The sequence below is a fragment of the Labrus bergylta genome, chromosome 16, assembly GCF_963930695.1.
Source record: "Labrus bergylta chromosome 16, fLabBer1.1, whole genome shotgun sequence".
NCBI classification, from domain to species: Eukaryota; Metazoa; Chordata; class Actinopteri; order Labriformes; family Labridae; genus Labrus; species Labrus bergylta.
In genome coordinates, this window is record NC_089210.1 from 11,533,005 (window position 1) to 11,554,279 (window position 21,275).

Below are 21,275 nucleotides of genomic sequence, written 5' to 3' on the forward strand. Positions count from 1 at the left end.
ACAAAAAAACAAAACTGAGCATACTCCAGTACAGGAAAAAGTCCTACATTTCAGTGTGATCACAAACACCTGTAATGATCATCTCTGGTACCTGTTGCAGAAGGATTCAGTTTGTTGGTGCAGACGAGTCTGATCTGTCTTCACCTCATACTCCTCACTCGGGTGCTTCATTTGATTTTATAAGCGATGCCACTATTGGGTGGGTATCTAACACTGTCTTGTCACCTATGAAAATATCTCAGCGTTAATATGCATGAAATCTCAGGTTTGCAAAGAACTCAGAACAGTTACTTGATAGTCATCACTCCAACTGAATTTATTCTGTACTGTATTTCATTTCTGAACTTTCCACTGCTTTGACAAAAGAGAATTTAACAGCACTTCACACATCTGACTTTTTCTTTAAATCAGTAGATACCCTGTCGAGCTAACAACATCCTTTTCACCTACTCCCCCTAGTGGCCATTTTATCTTAATCCCTCTGATGCAGTAAGGAGATTTTAGGATATGCACTGATTTAACGTGCTTGTACCTTTCAGAACACTGAGAAGCCTCTCTAAGCTACACCTAGCCGTGTTCCTCTCTCACTGTAACTCTGTTGGTGCACTACAATAAGTGAGTTGGATGGTTGGCAACGGTGCACATTAGCTTTTTTTTGTATTTTATTATTATTATTTTTTTACATGAGAGTCATTGTTTAACACCAGCAGGCTGAATCTTGCTGGGCAAATGAATACACAAACACCTACACATCCAGTCAGTCGCACATACACACACTCCAGGGACCACGCATGATTAATAGTGAGTGACAATGAGGTGACACTGCTAAGCTGAATGTTTACCAGTGAATACAATGAGAGAATACATTATACAACACTGAAGTCGACACTTTCCCTATTAGGCAACAAAGCATATTTGACTCAAGCATGTTGGCTTATGACTAATATGAACTTTGCATGGTGATTGTCCATTGAATAAAAAAAACTTTGCCCACTTTTCATTATCATTCATCTCATTACATCATTCTTAAAACTAAAGCCTGAAAATGCTATCTTTGGCCGGATCTGTACATTTTCATATCTTACTAGCAAATCGTGCCTTTAATTGCAGTTTTCACATCTACTTTACATTCTTTGACTGTACACTTTGCACAGTTAGGCCCAGCTGTAACAGAAATAAAACAATGTGGAGTTTGTGAGGTTTCTAAGTACTTTCTGTTTCCTGAGCGTTCGAAGAAGCTACCATGAGATATTTTACTTTCAGTGCTAAGCAGCCTACAATGAGAACATGTGTAGTGTCTGCTCATACAATACAGAGTCAAATGATTTACATTCAAGGTACTCTATGTAACTCTATTAACCTGTCTCATATAAACCATAGCATTATAAAGGTTGTTTAACACATTGTACTTATATTCACATGTTCACTTATTACACCCTATTTGCTATTGTGCATCAGCAAAGTAATCTGAGACGATAACATCGTTGGTGGCTGGAAGAAGCTCATATTATTGCATGGTACTGCAAAGTGCGCTCATGCTCTACAAATGCATAGCTAATATGTTACAAGTGTTTTTTTTTTTCACATAGACAATAGTGCTTTTTAGTATCAAGAAGTGCTGCAGTGAGCGATGGAAGACCTAAGCTTTGGTTGCAACAGATAAAATGAAATTTCAACTTGCCAAGGAGGAAATTTCATCAGACTAAAGGTACAATTTTTTTTAACTTTCCACTGAAAGCAGCTAAACAAGCAGCAGCAGCAGCAGCAAGGACTGCGTGGCCCGCTGCTGTCCTACAGCGTGATGCAAAAATATTCTAGCAGTATGAGTTGGAGGGTAAAGATATGCATTTACACTCTTGTGGTCCTCTGTACATTATGTTGTTTTGTGTGTGTGCACTCGTGTTTGTGTTGATGCTTCTCCACATGGCCATAGGAAACAGTTCTTTCTGAAAGATCTTTAGTCTTGTGTGTGAGAAAAGAATGCGAGAAAACTTTGGGGGTTTTCTTCGACCGTTGTTACAGATGTTTGCAAGGTCAAACACTCAGTGGCACCAGTGTTTGACATCTCGACTATAAAATAAGCTACCAGATTTAAGACAGAATGAGAAGTTTGGTATCAGGGTCATATTGTCCTTTCGGGCATTATCACTCCCACGTTAGTTTTGATTCTTCAGTACAACTGTCTGTTAGCTCTCAAAAAGGTACAAATGACACAATCCCATTTCTAAAGCCCCATCCTTGAGAATGTGTTCTGAGCACACTGTTATTGGCAAAGCTGCTATCTACTGACACTTAAGCAATTCTGAAACCACTTACATGTGCCATTCTGTATAGGTAATGCACTGTTATAGGCTGCAATACAACAAATATAAGCATATATACCTTTAACAATCTGAGTATGTGTCATCTCAAAGCTTAACATCTCAAAGCTCCATGCTTGTCCTTATGCTCTCTATTAAGTTTGTTGTTTTTATTCAGTTGTGTTTCAGTCATCTGGATTTTTGTTGCACTGTCTCAGTTTGCAGATGAGCTCATGGATTACGAGCTTTGTTGTCAAAAATTGCTCCACGAGAGATTGTCATTAAAAGGTATATTTAAGATGTCATTATAGTTTATACAGTTAGATACTTTTTTAGCTTTAATCAGTCTCAAAAATGGCTCAGGAAAAACAAAATGTATTCATACAAGTCTGAATACCTTAAACTCATGGTCCTGTGATCCACAGTGTCAAATCTAAACCCTATCTGAATAAGCTATTATGGTTAATTCAGATCAAGCTGGCTTAGATGAGGCACTTCAGTATTTCACCCTGCGATACAGTGTGAGACTTGTTGGCTTCTCACGCAACATGGGGCTTGATGTGAACTTTTAAACCCTTACCAAAATACATACTATGTAGAGCACCAGGCATTAGATCCCACTCAGCCAGAAAAACAAAAAACAAAAAATATATATAAAAAAAGAATGAGGAATTTGAAAACATAAAACGGGTATCTGTGGTTGTTGTAAGTGCTATTTCCCTCTCCCCAAACCCCCCAGTCGAACCCCCGCCCACTTCCCCAAAGGTCCTGTGACGCTAGTCGCTCCTGAACTCCTCTTCAATTTCTGGAAGGTTCTTTTTCTCTCTCCTCAGAGTCTCGGTCAGCGGCCTGGCGCTGCTTGGGGACTCCAGGTTCTTGGGTTCATTGGTGCGGTAACTGCCCTTCTGCTGATACGCATAGACGTAGATGCTGTACAGGCCTCCAAAGAGCAGGAGCAGCGCCAGGATGACAATGACTGCGGGATAAAAATAGCACAGTCAGAGTTAATCTGTAACACAATGAGGGAAGAGGCACTCCTAGAATACTGATGAGGAGCAGGCACTTCAAACTGAGTTTTTAATGCTTTATTATTACCTTATATCAGTCAAATTGTTGGAATTGGTGAAGCTGTGACTGGAATTTTCTACAATCTTAATAAGATATGTGCAGTCCCAGAATCACTGTCCTTAAACATGCAAGTCAAGTTTTCAGTCCAAACTGCCTCTTGCAAATGGTCTTCAACTTCTTGTTGAGGCATACACTAGCAAGTACTATGTGAGTAATTTATATTTCTTTTTCTAGTTCTGAGAGGTAATTTCTGGTGCTGTTTTTTTATTAGTCTGTTCAGCCAAGTGGACACCGGTAGCATTAGCAAGTCCTTTCTATTTGTATTATTTCTGTCTTTCTGTGTATGTTTAAGAACCTTCTCATACAGCAGACCAAAGTGCTTCACAGGGGGAAAGAAAGGAGGGCTCATATCAGTTACACAATAAAGAAAAAAAGGGCAGAACAATTAAACAGCTGGAGAGAGGACGTGTTTACATCATAAGAGCAATGGAAATGGAGAGGAAGAGAGAAAATCATTTTGTGAGAATGCCAAACCAAATTAAAACATCCTGAGTGCTCGGAATATCAGATTAGGTATATTTTATTATAACAATACATAAGACTTCTACAGTGCTTTTCTGAAAACTCAAAGATGCTCTAACAAAGAATAACAACAAGACAAAAGAGTGAAAACAATACAATATGGAAAGAATGTAAGAGAAGGAGGATGAGTTTGTTGGTTGTAGTCGATGTTGAAGAGGTGAGTTTTTAGGGATTTCTTGAAGGTGAGGAAGGAGGGGGAGTCTGCGATGGTTTTTGGGAGTGAGTTCCAGAGGTTGGGAGCGGCAATGGAGAAGGCCCCACCTCCCCAGGACCAATGGTTAGTCCTGCATGGGGGGACAGGGGGTGGGAGTATGCTAGTGGAGGAGCTCAGACAGGTAGAGGGGGAGCGAGGTTATGCAGAGTTTGAAGAGGATACGCTTGGGGATGGGGAGCCAGTGGAGGTTATGAAGGAGGGGGGTGATGTGGTCACAGGTGTGGGAGTGTGTGAATATGGAATTGATAACAGAATGAAAACAGAGTATGCTCTCGGGACGTGGTACAGATGGTGCTTTTTGGGAGGTCTGCTGGGTTTGTATATTAAGATCATTATTTCATATAAAAGCCATGCTGCAACCTTAGAGGCTAAGAAATGAAGCCAATATGTGAAGGCTTAAAACTGCAGTTCCTCACGTGGCCACTTGAGGCTTGCACATAAAGAAAACTCAATCCCATTTGGGCCTCTTTTAAGAAGCCTAACTATGTAGATATATGCTATAGATAACGTAATTGGTGCTGAATTACTCACAAGTTAAACATTCATAAAAGCATAAAATAATGCATCATTTGGGGCAAGGTTGCTTTAAGTGACATGTGGATGCTGCTAGCTCTCTAATGGACATCACCTTGTCTAATTCAGTAACTGACAATAGTGCTTTAGTCTTGATGGAGTTTTTAAGGGAAATATGGTATAAATAATTTGACTTGCTGTATGTGCTAACAAAACATCCAACAAGTCTGTGCCTCTGCCTTTCGGGGCGTGATAATCCAGCATCGATACATTTTTGCATGTTGGCATTAATTAGCTTGTTGAAGTGGCTGGGCTCGTTGACTGTACCTATCTCCTTAGCTGCAGGTGTTTCTCATACATTGACTGATGTGCAAAGAGTCAGGATTGTTATTGCTTTTTCCCTGTAGAGAAGAGAGTGGGCTGCAGTTATGAGAAAAATTGTTCTCTAAAGTAACAAGGTTTGTGTTATCAAACGTTCTCTTTCAGAGGCTGTCTTTGCCTTTTTAGACTGATGAAAGCACATTTCTGTTTGCCAAGCCTTCAATCTGCTCTGGTGCCACTGTCTCGTCCAAATAGGGTTACTTACTACCCAGAAATCAAGTTACTGAACTCAAGGTATCATTAAGGCTGAGGTCGGCCCATGGATGACGTTGCGATGGCCACATCCATTATCCATACTGTCAATGGGGCCATGCCTTTTATACCACGATGAGGATTTTTTTAACTGCGGTAATGTGCTCTGATGTTTATGTTTTGGTAAGGACCCGTGCTACTTGGATTTTTTTGGAGTACATAAAATGTTCCATTTTCATTTTAAAAGGTCAAGTCAGAATCCCAAATTACTGATGGGTTCTTGCCTGTGATCAGCTTCCTTTAGCTTCCTGAAAGCCCCTTTAACCAGAAGTATTTTTAAGTAGTTGAAGCTGTACTCTCACAACTAACGGTTTAGACTTCAGGTCTTTCTCACTATAGTTTGAATATTCTCTCTGCTTTTGCTTTGGTTTCCTGTTTCCTGACATGTGGGTCAGGTGAACTGCAGACATTACTTTGCCTATAGGTGTGCTTTGTTTGACAGTCAGTGTTTTTACAGTGTAACTGTCTTTAAAAGTGTCCACAGTGTTTCCTCGCCTAACTGCTAATGCATGTTGGGAGAAGCCTGGGCCCCTCAGGCTTATAAACTTAAGTGGATTTAGAGAACAGACCAGCTCTGTTGATGATGTTTATAATACATACTGCACCTGGCACAAGGCTGGAGGAGATCACTAACACAGACATTTGTTCCCTGTACAGTGCACCGATCTTAAATGCAACATATTGATGTCCTGTATTAACACCTCTGAATCTGTATGATACACTGAAGCATCTATCAACAAGGAAAAGTCTTCTGTCATTGCACTATTCAATGGTTGTTGGTGGGATAGATACATAATGACATTATTGTTTAAGGTTCAGTATGTAATGTATATGATCTATTTTGGGATAAGTGATGTATACAAATGTAAAGGTCTAACAACATAGCGGACATTTAAAAATTAAGAATATTGGTTTCTATGCAAAGACAAAAAGGTTTATTTTACTGTCATTTAATCCACTCATATACTCAAGTTGATAGAAAAATAGATTTGATCTGAATGGAATCAAATTTAATCTTCAGTTTGATAGTAACACATTAAGAATGTCTGGTTTGTTTTTTGATGAGTGTGTGGGTGTGTGTGTTAGTGGTGGGGGTGGTAAGGGGGGGGGGGGTTAGGAGGTTATGTCTCTCGTAATAAATTTGAGCTCTCAGACGAAAGCTTGAACAACATACAAAATCCCACTTTGGAATCTGACAACCCTGCTCTAATTTAGGATTAAAGGATTTTAGAAAAAAAAAAGTAAAAAACCTTTAAAGGACTGATTTGTGTTATCTAGGACAGGAGAGAAACAGGAGCAGTGCTTCAAAATAGACTGAATAAAAAAAGCTTAATGTCACATTAATGGTCATGTTTTGAAACGCACTGAGTCAGACGGAAGGTGCACTAGTTGTGTTTGTAGAGTAACATTAACAGAAAATACAGAAGAGAAGCAAACCATTATAATAAGAAGAGAACAAAGAGTGACCTTACCTGTTATCCAAAACAATCCTAAGTCATCATGGATATAAAAATACTCTGAGGGAGAGAGGTACACAAATAAGTGAATGAACACAAGTTACAAAAATTTTGTTTTTTACTGATGCATTATGGGACTTTAAACTCACCTATGCCAGTAAACCAGGGGTCTACTTCCCAAGGTACATAACCCAGAATAGGAGGGAAAGCGCCACAGTTAGATTCAGACACGTAGCCTTGCGTCGTTACCGGAGGGTCTGTTTCATTGGGTCGGAAGAAAGCCTTCAGAGGGGCGTAGACGTTGTACCTCACCCCAGATATGCAGCCTATGAAGCCGGGAGCGTTATGCCTCTGGATCTCGTAGTCAATGTCTCCAACCTCTGAAAGAGCACAAGGAAACAATGCAACATTGATGTACATTCTTACATGACAGCAGCATGAATTCCTGCATCCACAAGTTAAAACCAAATTCTTACCCATCACTCTGCCGAGGAACATGGACTTTGGAGAATCAAACCTGGCATCCTCCACTAGTGTTATCTTCTCAACTATAGGCTCCATATAATCCACCTGTGGGCAAGACAAAATAAGTGATCATCTTCACAGAAAGGGAATTGATCCAAGGAATGAAAAATTGCATCTGCATACTAATCAACTAGCAGAACTAATAATCATAATATAACAGGTGTTATGAATACTTTCAAACAGAATAATGCTTTGAAAAGTCAGGTTTGATTTTTAATGTGAACAATTACTAAATCAATGTGTTGCAATGAATGAATCACTGTCTTCCTGTAATATACAGACATGATAGTTCCTCTTGTTGTCTTGTTGGAAATGTTGTGTGCTAGCACAACAGTCTGGTTTTTCCAGACCTAACACATTATTTTATTTTATTTTTTTATTGTTTTTTTAACATACGGTCCATAAACCATATAACATGAACCATAGATCAGAGTTTACACAGTGACAGCAGGGAGGACATGAACCTGTGTTTTGATGGTTCTGTTGTGTCTGGTTATGTTGACATAGTGGGGGTATCCGTCTGCCAGGTTACGGTGAGTCAGCTGGTACTTGTGTGTTATGAGCCCCAGCTTATACCTCAGATCTACACTACCTGTGGAGAAGGAGGAACAAAATAATAACAATATTGTTATTGTAAAGGAGATGACATCAACAGGGCTAGTTTAATCACAGTTAAATAAAAAGAATCTCCTGCTATTCGAATGTAATCCTGCTCAAAATTCCAGTTTTAACATTCTCAGACAAAATATTTCCAAGCTTTTTCTACCTACCGTCAGTCTTGAGGATGACAGCGATGTAGTCTTGGACAAAGGAGCTGATGTAGAGCAACACAGCTGGCGCGTGAACTGTGCTGAAACTGAACTCGATGTCATCTGCTGTGTCGTTGTAGCCCAGGCTAAAGTTGTCGTAGTGAGGGTCGATCCAGTTTGCCCATGCTGCTTCGTCTGTTATAGGCTTTTTTCTTATGTTGTATTTTAGCCAAGACCCGATTTCAAAGAAGGCTCCAATATCTTAAAAAAAAAAAAAAAAAAAAAAAAAAAAAAAGCATAATTAAATTAGATATCTACATCTTTTCCAATGAATAAGTGGTGAGAAACAAGTTTGAAATCACCTTTATGGCAGTAGAAACCATCAAAAGCTGTGTTGTTACAATCACAAGTGTAGGAAGCATAGCCCTCAATGCATTGGCCGCTGTTTCGGCATGGTATAGTAGCATTCAGACACTGTCCAGTGCAGTTCCTCCTTATTCCTTGTTCTTCATTCACTTTGCCCTCTAGATCAAGAGGAACACCATTGAACCGTAACCCTCGCAGACACCCCAAGAAAGGTCTCAGCGTGCGGTTGGCAGCACCTTAAGACAAAGACCATGTGTTAATGGTTATTCATCATCATCCAAAGTTGTAGAGAGGATGCCTTAAGTACAGTTTGGGTCATGCAGTTTTAAAATCCAAATTGTCCACATACCTACTAGGATAGGATGTGTAAACTTCATGGTGACGAAGGTCTGACCTGGAAATCGCGTTACAGCCCAAGGCTGATAGTCAACCTTGATGCGGGCCAGCTTCACGTTAATTTCTGCCTGAACAAAGTGCCACTCGTTGTCATTAAGCGGTACAGGCGAGCGTAGTGTGGCATTGAGGATGCCATCACCAACCATGAATATAAATAAGAGGTTGTGAGTTGCTGAAGAGGAAAGAAGAAATGGAAGTAAACATTAAAAACAGATTATATTTCTTCAGTCTTTAAATCACATCAGTAGAAAAGATCAATGCCTATTCCTGTGAGCTAACTTACTATTCATCTCTATTCGGATGAAGTTCCGAAGTTGGTCATCGGAGTTCTCCAGGAAGACGCCATGGTCACGATAGGTTTTGAAATGGAAAGAGATGTCAGCGCTGGTGCCAGGCCTGAAGGTGGGGAAGGTGATGTAGGTGGGCTTAGTGAAAGCGATGGTGTTCCATATGCTTCCTGTCGAAAAACATTAAAAATAAACATGTATTTGTTAAAGACACAACCTTTAACCCTTCAGACACAGTGTACAACATGAGGTGAGAACAATCCATATTACTGTCGCCATGGCAGCGGAGGGGCCCAACGGTGAACTGCGCCTCTGACCCAGTCCTGTTGGTGTCCCCGACCACAATTCTCCTCACAGGCAGATGGTCTCTAAAGTCCAAGTAGCCCTTATCGGAATACCTGAAAGCCACAGGGGAGGAGTAAGGAACTCATCTTCAGCTTCACAGATGAAACCTGCTCTGGGTTTCTCTTACCATTGTCTGTAGTCAGCATCACAGTTGCATTGAAACTTGGGATCGGTGCAGGTTTGGTTGATGGCACAGCCACACATCTGGACTTCTCGGAAAGTTCCACCCCAGTAATAGTGACTCTCATTGTTACGACCAATCCAGTAACCAAAAGGTCTTCCATCTATTTTAAAAATATAGTTTTCATTTGCGATTTAAGTTTCCTATCTTCCAGGTTTTATGTAAGGAAATCATACATAAACTCACTGATGCTACTTACTGGGGGTGTTGAGGAGCCGGGATTTGTAGCAGGAGTAGTCGATCCACTGCTCACAGTAGATGGAGGTGTTGGCTAAAGCACTGACTTCATCCCAGGAGGCGTTCCAGTAGTTGACGTTGCCTATATAGGGCCGATCTATTGAACTCCCAGTCACCTTGGTACCATCCACTCGATCATTTAAAATCACTGTCCAGGCTTTATATGCTGTGAAGAGGCATGACAGATTATTCTAAAAAGGAGCTTTATGTTGTGTTTACACTGCTGTTTTGACACAGGGAAATCCTAATGGATAAATAAAGTTCTCTGAATTGAGATATGCCATAGTTAATTCATGTTAAAAGAATGTCACTGCAGGGAATAATAGTAAAAGTGATGACAAGTGAAATGTATTGTATTATATATGAGATTAGACACAAAGGAACAGCCTGTGTTTTAATGCCTTTCAGTTCCCATGAAACTTCAGCACACATTTCTCATTAAAGGAATATGATAAGCTGCCTTGACTTTTTAATTAACAACTCAAAGAAGATTCATGCAAACACTGAACACACTGCTGATGAAGCTGTACTTTCTCCGTGACAGAGATGACTCACACTTCATTTTGCAGTACACCTCAAATGGTTTGAGCGGCCCGCTGAGATCAGGATCGATGGTGTAGTTTCCGGACCAATACTTGCCGCTGAGTCTGTAGGCCTCGCATGATTCTTTATAAACCGCTGATCAAGAAATCAATGATTTTTATGATTAAGATGAATTACAGCACAGGCCGAGTGTAATATCCTATAAAAGGAACACTTATTACTGCACTTACACATGTGACACACTTCTCCTTTGTAGCCTGTGTTCTCACACAGACAAATGAAGTCATCCCACGACTGGATGCATCTGCCTTCATGTTCACATGGACTTGGTGTACATCTGTAGACAAAGCAGAACATTTTCATGAAACAAAGGGGCGATCTCATTTATTTCCAAATTCTGCCTTAAGAGAGCCTTGAGGTGAGGGTTAATGAGGTAAAAACTAATTTCTATATCTATAAATTCTATCATTAAGCTTCAATATACTGCTGAATTACATTTGACTGGTTCATGCTACATATAGGAAATTAGGTGATATGACTAACCTGTCAGTGATGCCACAGGTGCCCAACAGAAGCTCTGCATAGCGACCCCATTGTCGTTGCAGAATAATGTCGATATCGAGCTGCTCATTGTCGATGAAAATATGCTGCATACAACCATGGAATCGGTTCAGCTTGGTCTCACATTTCCGTATCGTGTTATTGGTTTTGGGACAGCCTGAGTGCACGGAAGCAAATGCATGAATTGGAAAGCACTGATTTGTGAGTTGATTTTAGGAGTTATTAAGTCATTCTCTCACCTCCAAAAAAGTAGCGGTCTCCAGTTCGAATCATGAAAGGGTTAGTAATCTTTAGTGGAGAGCCCTCCTCCTCATCAATTGTGAGTGTTAGCAGATTGTCTCTCGCTGCCAAATCCACTGAGTGCCAGTAACCATCATTTAGTCTGTACCCTAGAGATTGGAGAAATTCAAGTCATGCAATGTGTCTGAAACAATATTCCATTCAGAGATAACATGCAATGAACAGCATCTATTCAAAATTAAACAGCTAAACCCAACAAACGGAAAGGATTTTCCAATCACAGCTTAGCAGCCAAGACAAAGCATGGCAGGGCTGCCAGGCTTTGCGCACAGGACTATAAAAAGAGCTCTGACGCTACATTTAACATCCAAAGAGTGTGGAGGTTTGCCTTCACAGGAAGAAAATACACGAGAGCAAATGTTTAAGGAATGACTAAACAGTGATTTATCTGCGGTTATATAAGCTGCACAAACTAACATGACCTGCAAACAAGTATAGCCTTTTAGAAAGATATGAAGTCATAGCATTTAAGGGTTTAATGTTGACGATCATTTTCACACTCTAATCAAATCAAGCAGAATGTAAAAGCTTTAAAATGATCATGATTAGTTAGCTAAAGATGAATATCAAACCAAGCAACTACATCATAGACCACAAATAAAAAGTAATCCTTGGTCTTCTGAAGTGCCACCTTTCTCACTTGAGGCTGCTATTATGTGCCGATAGAAAGAAAGCTTAAAAAGCATAGCAGTGGTAACTCGCAGGGAAAGACGTGATTAGCTGTCATTTACATCAAGTTTTTTTATTTCAAAATATTCTGATGATTCTTTCTGTTTTCTGATATGGTCCAAAAATGACATAAGCCCACCTGCAGCAAATTGGAGTTTCTTTTTTCCAGGCTGGAATATGGTGACGTTGATCTGTCCCTCACTTAATCCCAGCTCGAGGGCACCCAGGTCATCGGCAAAGCGTGTAAACATTAGCAGCCCTGTGTAGTCCCAAGAGCGGAACTTAAACTTGACAAACATGCGAGGCCTTCTGAAGAAGCCCGGCACCTGCAGGTAGTTGTTTGGGCCGGCAAAAGTCATCGGTTTGAGCAGAATGTCCCTGCAGGCATAGTGCATCTTTTTCTGAGGAGGAAAAAGGACAAAAACATGTTTTTTAATTAAGGCGAAAATATTTCCAGTGACTGATATTTTACTGGGAGCAAAGAAAAACATGATTTTAAGACTTACTACAGACAATGGAGTCGATCATTACAGTGATAGCATGACTTCAACTGCTGTAGAGACGCAGTAATGGTTTTACCTTGCGTGGGATGCGGATGTCTTCTTCTTCTCTCTTCGCCTTGTAAATGATGTTGACACCATTGATGAAGACGTTCTCCAGGCAGCCACGGAAATTTGGTGTAGTGGGCAGGTGAGGCAAATTTTGCTCTATGACACCTCCTACATATAACTAAGAGAAAGGTGTAAAGGGCACCCACTCATCAAGTATTCAAATAAGCACATTAAATGTCCGGTAAGTAATATTTGAAAAGAGGCGTTAATGATCATACTGTATTTATAGTACCTGCGTATCCAGATCCAAGTGTGTAAACTCTCCATTACAGATGGCTGTCACTGTATGGCTGTCCACTGTGAAGTTCACCTGGCGACCATAGCGCTTAATGGTGACATAGTGCCAGTGTAGATTATCAAGGAGGCTGCCAGCAGTCAGCGTAGTCCGCCCATTAACTTTGTGTACTATACTGCTTCCTGAAGAAGAAGAAAAAAGAGGGCAGGAACGAGAGGAGGAAAATACAAATGCTTAAACCAGCTTCAGGTGATGAGAGGAGATGCTGAAATGATATTGAGGTTTCACTTTACCTAGGCTGATGTGCAGGTAAAGACGGCCTCTCTTGAGCTCCAGTGTGAAGAGGTCACCTTGAATCCCCTCACTATGTAACAGCAGACCATCCTGCTCCAAAGTCTTGAAGTTTATGGCAATGTGGTCTTCTAGTGTACGGGACCTCTTCCCAGGGTACATGTAGACCACCGAGTCATCCCCGTTATACTGTAGCACATAGGAATCTGTGGACAACATCTCAAAATGAATCAACATTTCCAAAATCACTGCAGCAGATTTAGTATTAAGATATTCCCCATTTTTTTTAGGTAATGTGCATATTAGGTTACAGATACAGAGTCTTATGTAGTATTTTTTGAGGGATTACAGATTATCTGAGTAAGCGCTACATGTCATATTTCCTGGAGTTCTCAGACAAGTTGGCATTTAGTTAGTGAATGATGATCCTTAGCCTAGTCATTTTTGAACAAGGAACATATCTTGCACTTCAATTTAGTGACACGTTATCAAATATGAGTAAGGGTTGGGATTGTAGAATGTCCCTGGATGTGAATCAGAGGCAGTAAATCCCCGTCAGTGAGTTTTACCATAAGAGCAGCCATAGAGCTCCAGCCTCACTCCGATCTTTCCTCCGTTCTCTGTGTTCCAGGCCAGAGGCAGTAGGCGTATGTGTTTAGCAGTAAAGGCGTAATGGAAGACATTCCTCTTCACCTGATAATAATTCCAGTTTCCAGGCAGCGTCTGCAAACAGATGAGAGCGGGCAAGGGAGAGAGTGGAGAGAGTTATTTAGTCACTGCGACGGTGTTAACGTCTTATTAAGGGACTGGAGATGAACTGATGGTGAGATTAGCTCTGTCAGTGTGGAGAGAGACAATATGCTGTGCTGACTTGTTACAGTGCCAGTGACAGTGAATATAATGGAGCACACACTGACTGGAGAATCAGCTGTAAAGATTACATTTGACCGGTTAATCCTTGCCTCATCCCTTCCCCACCACCCTGGCTCAGAGAAACCTACCGAGTTTCCTCCTTGCATGATGTACGGCGTCCAGGAGTCTGGTCTATCACCGTACAGCAGGGTGTACTTGGAGACCCAGTCATACGAGTTGAAGGTCCCCTGGGTTGCAATGGCCTGCAGTCGATACTTCCTGCCCAGGTCCACCTGCAGCCATGGCTGTCTGTCTCTGGGGGATGGGGACCAACCACTGCTGCCTGAGAAGGGAAAGATACATGGACTTGATAGGGGTTTAATAAATACAGAAACCATGACTCATGCATTTGTGACAATAACTGAACAGGTCTTTTCTGGCAGACATTTTAAACATGAATCCAATTTAGAGAGCAGATGTAGAGAGCAGGGAGATTAAAGATACTGCACTTCTGGTTTTGCAGATTACCCACTATAAAGCTCTATTCATTTATGTGACTGCACTTACACTGCGGGTCTATTGTTTAGCAAATAACAAGGACGTTAGCTAATTGAAATAGCTGAAAGAAGATCACCAAGGAATTGAAAGCGTCATCTACTCTGAGTGTGGTTATTTCATTGTGTTGCCACAGTGGAAGTAGCATTTTGTCATGATGGGCATTTTGACATGCAAATCACAAAGTTAACTTAATAAAAGTACATCTACGTAAGTCGGTGCAGGTAGATGTATGCAGATGTTTCTACTTCCAAAATAAGATAAAATATCTGCGACTAGAGAGGTCTGAAGGTCAGTGGTGCACAATCATGGATGAACTCATCCCTACAGTTTGGAACTTACCATACAATTTGGCGAAGTTGGCAGAGTAGAGAAAGTTATATCTGGAGGAAGCCAGGAAGGAGGAGGCATAGAGCCCAGACACCAGCGGATCAACACATTCCTCTGAAGTGAGGATAGAGAAAACACAGGGAGTCAGGCGTTATTACAGGACTGTTTTTCATGCAGCACTTTTCATTATTATTCAGATGTGGGCAGCAGAGACTAACACAGATGCACATCTTAATAAGAAAAGACCCTTTGAGCTTAACTAGAGGCACGTTTGTGCTCCACTGGATAGGATACACATGTACCCGTATCAATGTAATAAAAATGGGTGTGTGAGATCACAGATTCATGTTCCACAGTAAGGCATATAAATCTGTCAAGCTATCAGGACATCTTCACTGAGAGTGCATCATGATTTCATCACGGGATGGGTGGGACTGGAAAATAAAATTCTCGACTAACGCCGACTGAATGTGCACCATCCTCTGAGAAAAACTGCTGTTATCGTCATGCAGTTTTTACAACGCCCCCGTCCTATTTAAAAAAACAACTATGGATCTATTCTTGTGTTGATCAATGTTGCGGTCACATAATAATAATGTTGCAGCAATCTATTACTGTTGTGTGTACACGCCTGTCAGTGCCTGTACATTCTGTATAAGTCTGTTAATTTTCTTGAAAAAGCACTGAGGTTCAATGTGCAAGAAAAACAAAGTCACACTGAGTCTATTCTGCATGAGACTGATAGGACCATCACCCATCTGCTCAGGCTCGCTCCCCAGCCCCCAGCTAATAAAAATGACCATAATTCAACATAATCTGGCCTGTCGCTGCTGAGGATAAATGCTCGATGCCCTCACCTCGAGCTGCAAGAGAAACACTGTCTCATTTTAAGTGCCAAAGTATGCTCTTTAAATCACCCAGAAGATCAGACAATTTAATATTGATCTGCAAAAAAATATATATCTAAATGAAATATACATGGTTCTTTTAAATATTAAGGTAGACACAAACATAAATAAGAATGTTTTAGATCCATTGTGCACAAGACCAACTTAAATAGGACTATATAGTAAACAAAAGGCTTTCCTCCTCCCTTATCAGTATAATCCTCTTTTAACATTTGGAGTTGTTTACTGGTAAACAGTATTCTGGCATTTTAATCCCTGTTCTTACACTCAAAGAGGTCATGGAGCACAGAAGAAAGGCAGAATACAGTGGCTGGAAGCACGAGCACCAGCAGAATTAGTATGCAGGCTGCAGTTGGAGCAAGATGAGGAAGAGTACTGGATGTACTCAAATTCTAAATAAGTTTTTCCGGGAGCAGAATACTTATCACAGCAAACCCTGCAGGAATGACAACATAGAGGGCTTTCATCCATTGCTGTTTAATGCCTTAAATGACGTGAAACATGCAAGCCGTAATACAAAATGAAAGAATAGTTTTCTGCCTCATGAATAACTTGGTTACATGAGCATGAGTTCTATTACCTTTGGTGCAAGGACATTCTGCACAGTCAAGTGGAGAAAACATGCTGAGCACGGGAGATATGACCTTGACTTTCTGCGTTTGTCTGCCACCGTAAGAGGCTTTCTAAACCATCTCTGTCATACTGAAATCCCTGCTGGGGCTGCAGAGGGTCGATAATAGATCTCTGGTGCATCTCTCCCTTACCAAACTGAAAAGCCCTTTCAAGTCATTCACAGCCCTGGTGGCTCTTCAAACAATAATATTTAGAAGCTTAGCGCTGCAGACAAAGTTCATTTGCTGTAAATGGCTTAATGTTTATCGATTTCTTTTAAGTTCTCAATTAGAAGTTAAAAGAAAGGGAGTTCGACTTTAGATGTGGGGAGCAGCACATTCCCAGACTGCAGCAGGTTAACCCAGGCCACTCCACTCCTCGGCTCCTCCTTACTGTCACGCACTCCACACCCCCTAAATTCATTGTCACGCTTCTATTCTCCCAGATCCGGCTCCATCTTAACCCCCAAGTGCATTCACTCATTCCCGCTCTCACTGCGTCCCATTACATCATTCTCTCACTAATTATAATCCTGCTATTTTTTAACTTCCCTCTCTCCCTTCCTGCCTCGCTCTCTTCCCATGTGGGCGTTGTCATGTTGCGGTAGCTAAAGTGTACCTGAATGCTGTGCAGAGCATCCAGTCACCAGGTTTTCAGCCCTTGCCATGTGCTCCTGCAACCCCGCCCCCCCCCCTTCTCTGCACCACACAGAGTATACTCTTTCTCCATTTATCAAGAGACTGTGGGGAGCAGTGTTGCTGTGTGGAGCTCTAGCAGCACTCTTGCTGAATCATCAGTCTGCTGTAAGTGTGGGCTGCACTGTCTAGGCTGACACATCATTACTGCTGGCTGCATACAGTATAGAGAGGCTCCTCCTCTGGATGTCACTGGCATGCGTGATGCGTGGCAGCTGAGATCTCAGACAGAAACTCTTTGTATGCAGATGTCAGCTCACTGCAGCTGTCCACCAACACATCATTGACAAATTACTGCAACAAAACAGTGCATAGGTGAAGTAAATATAGCATGTTCTGTTAAAGGGGTTCTAATAAATCATTCATGGCCAGGCAGGCAGCGCAGCAGGGGGTGTCTGACCACTCCCCTGGATAAAAAAACACAAACATTTGGACTTAAGTTTAGACCTCAAAACAGCTTCTTCTCTGACTAAAGAAACAAGACAGCTCACTCAAACACAGCAAAACAGCCCTCCTTCTCTGGATAGCAAAATTCCCCTCACATGTACCAGTCAGTTTCCTGTCTCATGGGCTGGCCACGACAGAATGCAGAAAGCATAAAACTTATACATATGCATGACAGCCTCCTGTTTCAAACATACACCAACACACCCTCTGCTCCATCCAAGACTGAGTCCCTGTGCTGTGTGATCTGAGGCTCCATTTTAATCTGGCACAGCTCCACTGTACACATCCACATGGCAGATAAAGTTGACCTATGGCCTGCAATCATGCACCAGCAGGATGTACAATAAACCAAACCCACAGGCCTCTACTGGAGCATTCATGTATCCATGAGGTAAACAAACCTTCATTCAAACACTTGAAATATGATGTAGTCCTTCACTTGTTAGTTCTCTCAACACAGCAATACATCATCATTCACTTCCCAGCATAAGAAAGTTTCCTGATGTGAGCAGCAGCACAGCATCTATGCAACCTTTTTTTTTATCCAAAGTTTGATTCAAATTATAGAACAACATCTGGCAGGATTTTATGCCTTTATGTCTTGTATGCAAATGCAATGCAAAGTAGATCCACAAACATCAAATTCTAATACTGTAAACTTGGTTAAGTTTTTGTTTCCCATCGTGCAGGGCAGGTTAACTGTGTTATATCTCTTCAACTCAGTTATGTTGCCTCTGATAATCGAACTCGCATTCAAATAGTGGTGAATGTTACTTATTCCTAAATTTCAGATAAATGACTATCAAGAAATCCAAGTCACAGCATCCCTCTTTCCTGGTATCCCACTGATATCAAAATGAATAACTCATGCAATGCACTGTTCGGGTTAATGACCTGCCAAGCCCCTTTGAGGACATCCTCCACTGACATCACACAAAGCGTTAGTATGCATACAAGCTCTGTGATAAAAAAGGGTGGATGGTGCCTTTACCCCTAGCCCAATTTTAACCTCAAACACAACCCCACCTCTGCACAACTAAACACAGAAGTCATTTATCTTGCTACGCGTGATGATCTCCCTGCAAGGTGGATCCTCGCGCGTCGCGTGCAGGATTTCGGGCTGTGCGGACAGGTGATGGAAACACAGGCTTCCCAAAAAAAAAAAAAAAAAGTGCTGCAGTGGGCTGGTCCCGGTCAGGACGATGAACCATGCTCTCTCTAACGCCACTGCAAAAAATGTGCTTAGCGGATTTTGAGCATCAGCCATTCACACTGTTAACGCGATTTGGAGATTATTGTTTTACAAACAGCAAATCACTCTTTGAGAGCATCGTGCTTTAGGGAGAAGTCGAGAGTTGAAGCTGCACGCTGCAGAAACTTGCGTGCTGACTGAGAAGCACTGCAATGCAGACAGTGGAGTCGCGATGGGGATCGCCGTGCGCACCTTCCGCAGGGCCGATGCGGTCTGCTTCTAGACTTTTTTTTTTTTGAATCCCACAAAACAATGCCCACATTAACTTACAAAGCAGTGAAAGTCAATCACCTGTGTTTTAATGCTGTCTTGTTTCGCAGCAACGTGATTTACCCTTCAAAGATCCAAACACCTCAAGCTACATTTTGCCCTCCAGTGGTATTTTCTACTTATCCTAAAGCGAATGTTGTAAACTTTTTCTAAAAAATATGATCATATCCTTACCAATAAGCAGAAATGGCATGTATAAACACTTTAAGGCATTTGAATGATACACTAGCAGCCGATAATAAATGGAACAATTGCTGTTTCACAAGACTTACGTGATGAGCAATGTTGAAAACCCAAAAACAAGAGGCATATGCTCAGTATTTTGCAAGTCATCCTTCACTTAGGACACGTTTCTCCGTATAGGATATTTTAATAAGATCGTAGATTGTTCCGCAGCATCCTCGCACCCCCCTTTAGCCCAACTTTAACTCGCGCAGCTCCAACTCCTCTTCCCGGGATGTCGGGCAGCCTCTACCGGGGCGGGGACGCGCATCGGGTGCTGGTGCTGATGCTGCGCTTCGCCGAGAGCGCGCACTTCTTCTTTTATATCCTTTAAATTGTTTTATTCACATGACCGTCATGTAATGGTGAGGCTCCTGCATGATATCGTTCAACATATTGATATAGGTGCTTCACTAGCAGAATGCCAGTGGGCCAGGTTGGCGTGGTCCCCGAAGAGAATAGATGTAGAGGAGACTGAAAAGGGGAGGAGGAAGAAAAAAAACTTTTTCAGTCCGCTGCAGATTGAGTATTGCTCCCAAATAGTTAAGAATAGTATTGTCCTTAAGCTCAAATCTTGTGAGACTGGTTAAAAACAACAATCTTCCATCCAGGCTGTCCAATCACCAAAGCACAAAACACATAATCCTCTTCTCTTCTGGATCTCATATCATCCCTTGGCACACTTTTCAAGGCTGCAAACTGGCCAAGAATGCACTTCACTATAGTGAGGAAGAGGTGAAGAAGTCTTTCTCTCCAGGAACGCAGTACTGGACCAAAGTAGGATGTAAGTCCCTAGTATCCCGTATCAGCGGAACAACTACAGAGGATGAGAGTCAGAGTAGAGCAGCAGTTGCACAGTTTTGCGTAAAGTCTGTCTGACCTTGTCCAGGTACTCAGTTTATGTGAGTGCATTCACAAATCAGCCCAGTGGTGAACAGGTTACAGGATGATGATGCCAGCTGTGTCTGAACCTAGTCTCATCCCTGCAACCACACACACACACACACACACACACACACACACACACACACACAAACAAATGGGATTGGGGCAGGATGACACTGAGGCAGTGGGGGATTTGTGGCGATGGGTGGCACATTGACCAGAAAAAAAAAAAAAGGGCTTTAGGATTAAAAAGTGGGTTTATGGGACGGCAGTGTGTCAGTGATGATGTGAGATTGAATGCCTGGGCCAGCGTGGGATTTAACGTGTTTTCAATCAAATCAGATTCTCAGTTTGTAAGCTCCCTGCCAGCCATTGCACCCCCCCCCCCCTTCTTCCCTAAAATACTATAAGAGTATAGAATTATAGCTGCAGGGGCAAGACAATGGCAAATGACAAGGGAGAGTAAAGTAGGACAACAAATCAGCAGGGGGAACTGGCATCGGATATGACCCACAGGCACTGCATGGTAGGTCGGTTACATTTAGCGACAGGTACAAAAATGTCTAGATGCTATTATTTAAATAACAATTTATCTGAGTCAAAGCTGAAATAAATATATATATATCAAGTTCTCATGAAAATTAAGATGTGTATTTTTTGTGAGTGTTTATAGTTATGTTGATTTGCAGGTTTGTCCAAACAATCTGCCATACCGACAAGCATCAATCTCATACGACTTGTATGAGATCTGTCATACAATAATTGAGATGTAGTGATCGCTTTGTTTTTTTGTTATCGAGTCGTCTCAGATAAACTACAACATAACGGTTACATCATTTTAAACCATCAGATGTCTTCTAATAATTGCTACAAACATCCCACTCATCTGCACCTAGCTTAGACGTTCTTGTGCGGGCTTTGGTTAGGCTGAGTTGCCATCTGTTCCCCTGTTGACCTTTTACATTTGACCTCACGGTAACCATAGAGACAGACTTGTTCAGAGTTTCATAATACAGCCCAGCTGGAGTTAAACTACTCATCTGGGGGGGGGGGGGGGAACAACAACACAAGGCTCAAATGATAAACTGATTATCCCGAGCCATCAGAGGGAGAATTTTCAGCAAATATAATTCCAGCTTTCCAATGTTCGACCTTAAATCTCAAGGTCATGGTGATTTTGGCAA

The 21,275-nt window shown here is 41.6% G+C and overlaps 1 protein-coding gene across 1 annotated transcript; it reads right to left on the reverse strand.

The window, feature by feature from the left end:
- Positions 1-671: 671 nt before the first annotated feature.
- cntnap1 (contactin associated protein 1) lies at positions 672-19,649 on the reverse strand. The gene is made up of 24 exons (XM_065964962.1): positions 19,257-19,649; positions 14,813-14,914; positions 14,065-14,258; positions 13,633-13,786; positions 13,066-13,269; positions 12,770-12,954; positions 12,506-12,655; positions 12,066-12,327; positions 11,197-11,346; positions 10,940-11,114; positions 10,627-10,733; positions 10,409-10,531; positions 9,816-10,019; positions 9,563-9,719; positions 9,361-9,488; positions 9,087-9,260; positions 8,757-8,975; positions 8,404-8,643; positions 8,059-8,302; positions 7,757-7,880; positions 7,244-7,337; positions 6,917-7,147; positions 6,783-6,827; positions 672-3,276 (listed from the first exon to the last, which is right to left on the reverse strand). Exons 1-24 carry the CDS (start codon positions 19,315-19,317, stop codon positions 3,077-3,079), a joined length of 3,927 nt encoding a protein of 1,308 aa, XP_065821034.1. The 5' UTR covers positions 19,318-19,649; the 3' UTR covers positions 672-3,076.
- Positions 19,650-21,275: the final 1,626 nt, after the last annotated feature.